Source organism: Lichenostomus cassidix, chromosome 25, assembly GCF_008360975.1.
Source record: "Lichenostomus cassidix isolate B80296 chromosome 25, HeHo_3.0, whole genome shotgun sequence".
Lineage (NCBI taxonomy): Eukaryota > Metazoa > Chordata > Aves > Passeriformes > Meliphagidae > Lichenostomus > Lichenostomus cassidix.
Window position 1 is genome coordinate 2560248 of NC_139505.1, and position 12271 is coordinate 2572518.

The 12271-nt window shown below is 38.8% G+C and overlaps 1 protein-coding gene across 1 annotated transcript; it reads right to left on the reverse strand.

Moving 5' to 3' along the window:
- Positions 1 to 2256: 2256 nt before the first annotated feature.
- Positions 2257 to 7546, reverse strand: LOC146427315 (feather beta keratin-like). The gene is made up of 2 exons (XM_085082209.1): positions 7300 to 7546; positions 2257 to 2291 (listed from the first exon to the last, which is right to left on the reverse strand). Exons 1-2 carry the CDS (start codon positions 7544 to 7546, stop codon positions 2257 to 2259), a joined length of 282 nt encoding a protein of 93 aa, XP_084938335.1.
- Positions 7547 to 12271: the final 4725 nt, after the last annotated feature.

A 12271-nucleotide genomic window follows, 5' to 3' on the forward strand; every position in this document is an offset into this window, starting at 1 on the left:
TTTTCCCTCTCGGATTTGGGATTTTTCCCACTCGGATTTGGGATTTTTCCCTCTCGGATTTGGGATTTTTCCCTCTCGGATTTGGGATTTTTCCCGCTGGGATTTGGGATTTTTCCCATTTGGATTTGGGATTTTTCCCTCTCGGATTTGGGATTTTTCCCGCTGGGATTTGGGATTTTTCCCTCTGGGATTTGGGATTTTTCCCTCTCGGATTTGGGATTTTTCCCGCTCAGATTTGGGATTTTTCCCTCTCGGATTTGGGATTTTTCCCTCTCGGATTTGGGATTTTTCCCTCTCGGATTTGGGATTTTTCCCGCTGGGATTTGGGATTTTTCCCGCTCGGATTTGGGATTTTTCCCTCTCGGATTTGGGATTTTTCCCGCTGGGATTTGGGATTTTTCCCATTTGGATTTGGGATTTTTCCCGCTCGGATTTGGGATTTTTCCCGCTGGGATTTGGGATTTTTCCCGCTGGGATTTGGGATTTTTCCCGCTCGGATTTAGAATTTTTCCCGCTCGGATTTGGGATTTTTCCCGCTCGGATTTGGGATTTTTCCCACTCGGATTTGGGATTTTTCCCATTTGGATTCGGAATTTTTCCCATTTGGATTCGGAATTTTTCCCTCTCGGATTTGGAATTTTTCCTGCTGGGATTTGGGATTTTTCCCGCTCGGATTTGGGATTTTTCCCACTCGGATTTGGGATTTTTCCCATTTGGATTCGGAATTTTTCCCATTTGGATTCGGAATTTTTCCCTCTCGGATTTGGAATTTTTCCTGCTGGGATTTGGGATTTTTCCCGCTCGGATTTGGGATTTTTCCCACTCGGATTTGGGATTTTTCCCATTTGGATTCGGAATTTTTCCCATTTGGATTCGGAATTTTTCCCTCTCGGATTTGGAATTTTTCCTGCTGGGATTTGGGATTTTTCCCGCTCGGATTTGGGATTTTTCCCACTCGGATTTGGGATTTTTCCCATTTGGATTCGGAATTTTTCCCATTTGGATTCGGAATTTTTCCCTCTGGGATTTGGAATTTTTCCCTCTCGGATTTGGGATTTTTCCCTCTCGGATTTGGGATTTTTCCCGCTGGGATCTGGGATTTTTCCCGCTGGGATTTGGGATTTTTCCCGTTGGGATTTGGGATTTTTCCTGCTCGGATTTGGGATTTTTCCCGCTCGGATTTGGGATTTTTCCCGCTGGGATTTGGGATTTTTCCCGCTCGGATTTGGGATTTTTCCCACTCGGATTTGGGATTTTTCCCGCTCGGATTTGGGATTTTTCCCGCTGGGATTTGGGATTTTTCCCATTTGGATTCGGAATTTTTCCCGCTCGGATCTGGGATTTTTCCCGCTGGGATTTGGGATTTTTCCCTCTCGGATTTGGGATTTTTCCCATTCGGATTTGGGATTTTTCCCATTTGGATTTGAAATTTTTCCCGCTCGGATTTGGGATTTTTCCTGCTCAGATTTGGGATTTTTCCCGCTGGGATTTGGGATTTTTCCTGCTCGGATTTGGGATTTTTCCCACTCGGATTTGGGATTTTTCCCATTTGGATTTGGGATTTTTCCCGCTGGGATTTGGGATTTTTACCTCTCGGATTTGGGATTTTTCCCGCTCGGATTTGGGATTTTTCCCGCTGGGATTTGGGATTTTTCCCGCTGGGATTTGGGATTTTTCCCGCTCGGATTTAGAATTTTTCCCGCTCGGATTTGGGATTTTTCCCGCCTGGCTCTCAGCAGGACGGCTTCTCCCCCGCGGTTTTTCGGGATGGTTTTTGGCTCGGGAATCAGGAATTCCCCAATCCAGCCGCAGGAATGCCAACAGAGGATTTCCCGGGAGGAACTCGAGGGGATTTTAACCTCCCGGAGCTCTTCCGGGTGACAAATTCCTGTCCCGAGGGTTGGATTCGATGGCAATTAAAACCCTCCGGGGTTTAATTAACCCTCAGGGTGATGGCTGAGCTAATTAAGCGTCGTTAATGAGGATTTTATGCCTAATTGGGCGACGCTATTCGCTGATATTTGAATGTTTGGTGTGTGGTGAGATGGTTTGTGAAATTTTTTGGGTTTAAAAATGGGAGGAAAAGGAAAAAAAGGCTCAGAAATGAGGATTTGGGATTTGTTTATTCGAAATATTTGTGAGTTTTCTTGCCGGGAAATTCCTCGGGAGGGAAAAGCGAGAAATTGTTGGGAAGAAGATAAAGTTGCGAATTTAGGGAATGAGGGAAGAATTAATTTATTAATCCGGTTAATGGGATTAATTGGTCTGAGGTGGTCCTGCGCTGGTAAAAACTTAGCGAAACCAGATTAAAACCGGAGTAAAACCTGAGTAAAACTGGAGTAAAATCGGAGTAAAACCAGTTTAGTTGAGTGTCCAGTTTAGTTTTCCAACCAGGAATTCTTGTCCTGCTTGAGAAACCCTTTGGAACTTCCTGGTTTTCAATTTAAATTGCCATTTAAAAAAAATCCTTAAATTAAAAGAAAAAAAATTTAAAATGTTTAAAATTTTGGTGATGCGGTTATGGGATTTTTGGTCGATTGGGGATGGTAAAACTTGAGTAAAATTGGAGCAAAACCAGAGTAAAATCTGAGTAAAACCTGAATGAAACCGGAGTAAAACCAGAGCGAAACCTGAATGAAACCTGAGTAAAACCTGAGTAAAACTGGAGTGAAACCTGAGCAAAACCGGAGTAAAACTGGAGTAAAAACCTGAATGAAACCTGAGTAAAACTGGAGTAAAATTGGAATGAAACCTGAATGAAACCTGAGAAAAACCTGAGTAAAACTGGAGTAAAATTGGAGCAAAACCCAAATAAAACCTGAGTAAAACCTGAATAGAACCGGAGTGAAACAAGAGTAAAACTGGAGTAAAACCTGCATAAAACCAGAGTGAAACCTGAGTGAAGCCAGAGTAAAACCGGAATGAAACCGGAGCGAAACCCGAGGAAAACCTGAGTAAAACCTGAGTAAAACCCGAGTTTAATCCACGCCCTGGAATTAAAAAAAAAACTTAAAAAAACCCCCGAGGAATTCCCATTCCCAGCCCTTCCACCATGTCCTGCACGCGCTTTGGAATTCCTCCCCATTTCCTCACCGCGGAGCTGATTCACCGAAAATTCAAATTAAAAACAACTCCAAAGTGATGATCTCGGGGAAAAAACTGCTCCCAATCCCCGTCCTGGCATTCCCGAGGCACAGCTGGCTGTCCCAACAGCTGGATGATGTCCCAACAGCTGGATGAAGTCCCAACAGCTGGATGATGTCCCAACAGCAGGATGATGTCCCAACGGCTGGATATCCCAACAGCTGGATGATGTCCCAATGGCTGGATGATGTCCCAACAGCTGGATGTCCCAAGGGCTGGATGATGTCCCAAGGGCTGGATGATGTCCCAAGGGCTGGATGATGTCCCAACAGCTGGATGATGTCCCAACAGCTGGGTGATGTCCCAACGGCTGGATGATGTCCCAACAGCTGGATATCCCAACAGCTGGATGATGTCCCAAGGGCTGGATGATGTCCCAACAGCTGGATGATGTCCCAGCAGCTGGATGATGTCCCAAGGGCTGGATGATGTCCCAACAGCTGGATGATGTCCCAAGGGCTGGATGATGTCCCAACAGCTGGATGATGTCCCAACGGCTGGATGATGTCCCAAGGGCTGGATGATGTCCCAACAGCTGGATGATGTCCCAAGGGCTGGATGATGTCCCAACAGCTGGATGATGTCCCAAGGGCTGGATGATGTCCCAAGGGCTGGATGAAGTCCCAACAGCTGGATGATGTCCCAAGGGCTGGATGATGTCCCAAGGGCTGGATGATGTCCCAACGGCTGGATGATGTCCCAAGGGCTGGATGATGTCCCAACAGCTGGATGATGTCCCAACAGCTGGATGATGTCCCAAGGGCTGGGTGATGTCCCAAGGGCTGGGTGATGTCCCAACAGCTGGATGATGTCCCAAGGGCTGGATGATGTCCCAAGGGCTGGATGATGTCCCAACAGCTGGATAATGTCCCAAGGGCTGGATGATGTCCCAAGGGCTGGATGATGTCCCAACAGCTGGATGATGTCCCAAGGGCTGGATGATGTCCCAAGGGCTGGATGATGTCCCAACAGCTGGATGATGTCCCAACGGCTGGATGATGTCCCAACCCGCGTGGCGAATGTTGCGCAAAGAGATAATTGGTGTTTACGGAGAGTTCCCAACCCTCCGTCGCCGGTGGATTCGTGGAAAAAGCAGAGTTGGAGATTCCGGGTGGGAATTCCGAGGATTTCGGGGGGTTTGTGTGAAATCTGATGGGAATGGGATTTCCTGGGAATGGGGTTTCCTGGGAATTTTGGGAATTTCCTGGGAATTTCGGGAATTTCCTGGGAATTTTTGGGAATTTCAGGAATTTCCTGGGAATTTTTGGGAATTTCCTGGGAATTGGGGAACTCGAGCTCATCAATCCCCAGCTGAACAACTCACTCATCTCAGCTGTTCCCAAATACTGGCCAAAAGCTATAGAACAGATATATTATTTATATTTATATTTATGGTCATAGTCATATTTCTACTTATATTTATATTATATTTGTAATCATATCTATATCTATATCTAATCTATATCTATATCACCTAATCTATATCTAATTTGTATTTATATTTGTATTTGTATTTCTATTTCTATTTCTACTCGTATGTATATTTATATTTATATTTATATTTATATTTATATTTATATTTATATTTATATTTATATTTATATTTATATTTATATTCATATGTTTGTATGTTCATATGTTCAATGTTCAATGTTCATATATTCATATTAATTTTAATAATAGTATTTATTTTTATTTTTATATTTACATTTATATCTTTATTTATGTTTATATGTTCATCTGTTCATATTCATATTAATACTCATATTTCTATTTCTATTTCTATTTCTATTTCTATTTCTATTTCTATTTCTATTTCTATTTCTATTTCTATTATTTCTATTTCTATTTCTATTTCTATTATTTCTATTTCTATTTATTTCTATTTCTATTTCATTTCTATTTCTATTTCTATTTCTATTTCTATTTCTATTTCTATTTCTATTTCTATTTCTATTTCTATTATTTCTATTACTATTACTATTTCTATTTCTATTTCTATTTCTATTTAATCTCTATTATTTCCATTTGTTTATTTCCCATTCCAACCTGCTCGTGGCAGATTTTCCTTGCCCAGCTCGTCCCAGCTGTCACCCGGGGCGGGTGGCACTGCCACCTCCTGCCTGCCCACGATTTTTGTCCCAATTTCTCACAGCTCGGCTGGAAAATTCATCCCAGGGCTTCGATTAATTATAAAAAAATTACATTTTGGGGTCACTTTTTTTGGGGTCAATTTTTTTGAGGTCACTTTTTTTTGGGGTCACTTCTTTTGGGGTCACTTTTTTGGGGTCACTTTTTTTGGGGTCACTTTTTGGGGTCACTTCTTTTGGGTCACTTTTTGGGGTCACTTTGTTGGGGTCACTTTTTTTGGGTCACTTTTTTGGGGTCCCTTTTTTTTGGGGTCACTTTTTTTGGGGTAACTTTTTTTGGGGGTAACTTTTTTTGGGGTCACTTTTTTTGGTGTCACTTTTTTTGGTGTCACTTTTTTTGGGGTCACTTTTTTGGGGTCATTTTTTTTTTGGGTCACTTTTTTTGGGTCACTTTTTTTTGGGGTCACTTTTTTTGGGGTCACTTTTTTTTGGGGTCACTTTTTTGGGGTCACTTTTTTTGGCGTAACTTTTTTTGGGGTCACTTTTTTGGGGTCACTTTTTTTGGGGTCACTTTTTTGTGGTCACTTTTTTTGGGGTCACTTTGTTTTGGGGTCACTTTTTTTTGGGGTCACTTCTTTTGGGGTAACTTTTTTGGGGTCACTTTTTTGGGGTCACTTCTTTTGGGGTCACTTCTTTTGGGTCACTTTTTTGAGGTCACTTTTTTTGGGGTCACTTTTTTTGGGGTCACTTTTTTGGGGTAACTTTTTTGGGGTCACTTTTTTGGGGTCACTTCTTTTGGGGTCACTTTTTTTGGGGTCAATTTTTTTGGGTCACTTCTTTTGGGGTCACTTTTTTTTGAGGTCACTTTTTTTGGGGTCACTTTTTTTGGGGTCACTTCTTTTGGGGTCACTTTTTTTTGGGGTCACTTTTTTGGGGTCACTTTTTGGGGTCAATTTTTTTGGGGTAACTTTTTTTTTGGGGTCACTTTTTTTTGGGGTCACTTGTCACTTCCACCCCAAAACCATCCTAAAAAAGCAAAACCCGAAAGGTGCATCTGCATGACAGCATTTAATGGGAACGAGAAGCTGAATTTACAACCACAAAACTGGCTGGAAAAGATGAAAATCAAAGAATTCCAGGATTTCGGGAGAGCCCACGACAAAAAAACCTTTTCCCGTGATTTCAGCAGAAGGATTTTGCGAAGGGATTTTTGCTGGAAATATTTCGATTTTTGGGGTTTTTTTTCTGGTTTTTTTTCCCCCCTGGTTTGCATAAAATGAGATAAAAGCAGGAAAAGAAGCTGGGAAAGCATTACATGGTGGGGCTGAGCGGGAATAAAGCACAGGAAAGAGCTGCGAATTCCTAATTTTTCAGAAATGCCAAGTAGAGCTGATTTTTTTTTTGTTTTTCTTTCTTTTTAATGTCGGTTGAGCGAAATCGACAAATCAATAGGAATTTGGGTAAAATTTCATTTTTGGAACCCAAGGATTTTCAGTCTTAATATTTCGTATGGATTTATTATTTATTTTTTTTTTAAAATTTTATTTTTATTTTTATTTTGAGAGAAATCGATGATAAAACGTCCGGGGTTGGCATAAAAACGAATTTATTCACAACACACTTTTTGGCAAACCAAACCAAAAAAAAAATTAAAAAAAAAAAAAAAAAAAAGATGTAAATATTTTTTGAAAATCTCGTTTCTTTGGACATTCTGGGACTTTGGTTCGTCCGAATTTGGAATGAGGTCAATAGAGAAATTTCGGTTTTTTTTTTTTTTTCTCGGAGTTTGGGAATTCTAGTCCTCGGGTGCCAGGAAGTCATGGATTTATGGACTCCATGGGGACCTCGGGAGCTCCTCGGCACTTCTGCAATCCTTTTTCCATAACCTCAGCCGGGCTCTGACTCTCAGCAGATATTATCCACAAATATCCAGGCAAGGTCTAGCTTGGCCTGCAATTTCCACAACAAAACACCCGCGATGAGTGAGGCGGGAAAGGACCAAAACTCCCCAAACCCGACCCCAAACCCCAAAAGGACCATCCTGGCGCCCCAAAACCACACCTACCCCTAAACCCACGGAAAGCCAGGAGCTTCCCGACGTCCAGCAGGGCCGTGGAGCCCACGATGGTCTGCTGGGGGAAGGTGGTGAGGGTCGGGCCGGGGAAGATGAGGGAGTAGGGCGGGTGGTCGGGCTCCGCGATGTCCACCACAGTGTCGGGGTAGCGGATCACGCAGGTGTCGCTGCGGGTGACGGCGAAGGGCTCGGGGCAGGCCAGCCCCGCGGGGAGGCAGAGCTCGTGGAAGGGAGACATGGGAACACCTGGGGAAAGAGAGGGGGAAAAATGGGGGAAATACACACTTAGGCCGGCGGAAATCGGAGTTTTGGAAATTGCGAATTTGGAAATCGCCGTTTTGAAAATCGCGAATTTGGCGTCGCGGTTAGGAGATTGTTGGTTGATTGGGGATGGAAAAAGAGCTCTGGTGAGATGTTTGTCCAGTTGAATTTTCCAACCAGGAATTCCTGTCCTGCCTGGGAAACCCTTTGGAGCTTCTTGGTTTTCTATTTAAATTCCATTTTTAAAAAATCCTGATTTTGGTGACTTGGTTAGGAGATTTTTGGTCAACTGGGGATGGAAAAAGAGCTCTGGTGGGTGAGGAATGTTTGTCCAGTTTGTCCAGTTTGTCCAGTTTGTCCAGTTTGGTTTTCCAGCCAGGAATTCCTGTCCTGCCTGGGAAACCCCTGGAACATCTTGGTTTTCTATTTAAATCACCATTTTAAAAAAATCCCAATTTTGGTGACTCAGTTAGGAGATTTTTGGTCAATTTAGGATGGAAAAAGAGTTCCAGTGGGTGAAGAATTTTTGTCCAGTTTGGTTTTCCAACCAGGAATTCTTGTCCTGCCTGGGAAACCCTTTGGAACTTCCTGGTTTTCAATGTAATGGTATTTTTTGGACCATCATTATTTTGATTCCAAATAATTTAAAAAATTAATAAAAAAAAAAAAAAAAATTCAATCGCTTCTCTCCCCAGGATTTTCCCTGCATAATAATAAAATAAATAATAAGTAATAAAAATAATAAAAATTAATATCCAGTCGCTTATCTTCCCGGGATTTTCCCCGCATAATAATAAAATAAATAATAAAAATAATAAAAATTAATATCCAGTTGCTTATCTCCCCAGGATTTTCCGTTTGTAATAACAAAATAAATAATAGAAATAATAGAAATAATAAAAATAATAAAAATTAATATCCAATCCCTTCTCTCCCCAGGATTTTCCATGCGCAATAACAAATAATAAGTAATAGAAATAATAAAAATTAATATCCAACTGCTTCTCTCCCCAGGATTTTCCGTTTGTAATAACAAAATAAATAATAGAAATAATAAAAATAATACAAATTAATATCCAATCGCTGCTCTCCCCAGGATTTTCCATGCGCAATAACAAATAATAAGCAATAAATATAATAAAAATTAATATCTAATCCCTTCTCTCCCCAGGATTTTCCATGCGCAACAATAAAACAAACAATAAAAAATAAAAATAATAAAAATTAACACCCAACCCCTTCTCTCCCCAGGGCAGAAACCACAACTCCCACCTCCACTCCCGACTCCAAACTCGGATTTCAAATTTAATTTCCTCATTTGAATCCCAAATTTGCTCCCTGCCTCCTCCTCCAGGAGGAACACCGAGATCCAGGCTGGAGTTCCACCCTTTTTTACGGCTCTCATTAGCGATCAGGTGAGTAATTAAAATCCCGATATCGAGGCCAGATTTATTTATTTATTTATTTATTTTTTGCTGTTTTATTTAATTGTTTAATTACGGATCGTAATTACTGGATTGCGCAAGGAGAACGCGGAGGGGAGAAGGAAAAATTTAAATTATTATTTTTTCCTCCGTGAAGCTCCTTGGGGAGAAATTTGGGGTTGGCAGGGAGGTGATTTCCTAAATAAATTCCCATTTTCACCCCAAGGATCTTTGGGGTGAAAAATCCGAAATTCAAAATCCAGCGGGAATTTCTCACATTTCCACCCGAATTTTCCATTTCAATAATTCAATTTTCGGGGAATTTGGGATTTTTTTCCCAATGGATTCAAATCCAATCTCAGAGGTTTCCAGGTGGATCTGGAATGGTGGATTTTGGGCTTTGGGGATGAAGATTTGGGATTTTTCGGGATTTTTGGCTTTGGGGATGAAGATTTGGGATTTTTCGAGATTTTTGGGCTTTGGGGATGAAGATTTGGGATTTTTCGAGATTTTGGGCTTTGGGGATGAAGATTTGGGATTTTTCCAGTGATTCCATTTTTTTTTTTGCTCAGAATTCCCGAAAGGAGGTGGAAAAGGAGAATTTTGGATTTTCCTTTTCCCGTTTGGGATTGAAGTTTATAAATGGATTTTGACCTAAATTGACATGTTTAATGAGAATTTCTTTAATGACGATGAGTGTTTTGGAACGTGAAAAGTTCTGAAATTTCAAAAAGTTCTGAAATTTCAAAAAGTTCTGAAATTCCATGTTAGCCATGGAATTATTGGGATAATTTTTTTGGGATAATCTTTAGGATTCCCAGGGAGTTCTCCTCGCCCTCCCCGGCAGCTTTGGGCTCTGAAGTGGAAAATTAAAAAAAAATTAATTTAAAAAAAATGAATTCATTAAAAAATTAATTCTTTAAAAAAATTAATTCATTAAAAATTAATTTTAATTAATTAATTAATTAAAATTAATTACATTATTTCCCAATTTAAGGATGATTTTCTGGGCCAAACACCCCCTTGGCCTTTCTCAGGCTCTCCCTGTCATTTGATATTCAGATAACAATGAAAATAATAATATTTAGGTTTTAAAAAGTAATAATAATGGATTTAAAAGGCAATAATTGATCCGAAATTGACTCAAAAACAATACTAATAATGGCTTTCAAAGTCAATAACCGATCCCAAATTGACTTTAAAAAAACATAAATAATGTCTTATAGTCAATAATCGATCGGAAATTGACTTTAAAAATACTAATAATGGATTTGAAAGTCAATAATTGATCCAAAATTGACTTTAAAAACTCCCAATAATGTCTTTAAAAGTCAATAACCGATCCGAAATTGACTTTAAAAATAATAATAATGACTTTAAAGGACAATAATCGATCCAAAATTGACTTAAAAACAATACTAATAATGTCTTTAAAAGTCAATAATCGATCCCAAATTGACTTTAAAATATCATAATAATGTCTTTAAAAGTCAATAACCGATCCCAAACTGACTTTAAAAAAACAATAACAATGTCTTTCAAAGTCAATAACCGATCCCAAATTGACTTTAAAAATACTAATAATGTATTTAAAATTCAGCGGTGGATCCCGACGGGACTCACCTGCTCTCCGGGAGCAGCTCCAGGCCAGCAGCGCTCAGCACCCGCCGCTCGCCGAGGCTTTTATCATGTCCCCGCAGGAGGTGACACCTCCCCGCCCCAGCCAAGGCACCTGTGCAGCTGCACGGCTGCAGCAACGGAGCTGCACGGCTGCAGTTCGCAGGCAGAGCCCTCGGGGCAGCGCTGCTCGTAGCTTTGCAGAGCTCAGAGGAAACTCGGGTTGATCCTCGTGGATCGCGGTTTGGGTCTGGCGGGGCTTGGCGGAGGGTTTGGAGTTGGTGTTGGTTTGGTTTGTTTAGTTTGGTTTTTTAAAAAAAAAAATTAAATTGTTTTTTGTTTATTTTTTATGAATTTTTAAGTGATTTTTGTTTATTTTTTATGAATTTTTTAAGTGATTTTTATTTATTTTTTATGAATTTTTAAGTGATTTTTATTTATTTTTATTTATTTTTAAGTGATTTTTATTTATTTTTTATGAATTTTTAAGTGATTTTTATTTGTTTTTTATTGATTCTTATTTATTTTTTATTCGTTTGTAATGTATTTTAATTTATTTTTATCTATTTTTAATTAATTTTTTTAATTGATTTTTATTTTTATTGATTTTTATTTATTTTATTCGTTTGTAATGTATTTTAATTGATTTTTATTTTTTTTTTTTTTTTATTTATTTTTAATTGATTTTTATTTTTTTATTCATTTTTTATTTATTTTAATTTATTTTAATGATTTTAAATTAATTTTCCTTATTTTATGAATTTTTCATTTCTTTTCATTTATTTTTATGTGTTTTTATATTTATTTTATTTTTTAATATTCATTGTATTTTTATATTTATTTCATTTTTTGTGTTTATTTTTTTTATTTTAATTGAAATAGTCTTTATTTTATTTATTTCTATTTATTTTTTATTCTTGGAATATATCTGTTTTTGTTTTATAATTTGACATTTTTATTTTATTTTATTTTTTATTATTCTATGTTTATTTTTGTTCTTGGAATAGAAATATATTTTCTTGGAATAGAAATCCTGGGAAAGAAAAATGGGAATCCTGGAAATATCCAAAGCAGTGAATTATAAATATTTAATTCTAGATTTAATGTTTAATGTTTAATTCAACATTTAATTCCAATTAACTTTCCTCAGGGTTAATTCAGCTGAAATCTCAGATGTGATGAGATCAAGATTTCGATATTTATATATTTTTTATATTTTATAAAGGATTTTTTTTCTTATTTCTATGTTCCTATATTATTTATGTATTATTTATTTAGGTTTTATTTATTATTTCTATATCCATATATTATTTACATATTATTAATATTTTTCTAGTGACCAGGAGTGACCATGAATGACCAGAAGTGACCAGGAGTGACCATGAATGACCAGGAGTGACCAGAAGTGAGTGACCAGAAGTGACCAAGAGTGACTAGGAGTGATCAGGAGTGACCTGGAGTGACCAGGAGTGACCAGGAGTGACCAGAAGTGAGTGACCAGAAGTGACCAAGAGTGACCAGGAGTGACCAGGAGTGAGTGAACAAGAGGGACCAGGAGTGACCCAAAGTGACCAGGAGTGAGTGACCCAAAGTGACCCAAAGTGACCCAAAGTGACCATGAATGACCAGGAGTGACCAGGAGGAGTGACCAGGAGGAGTGA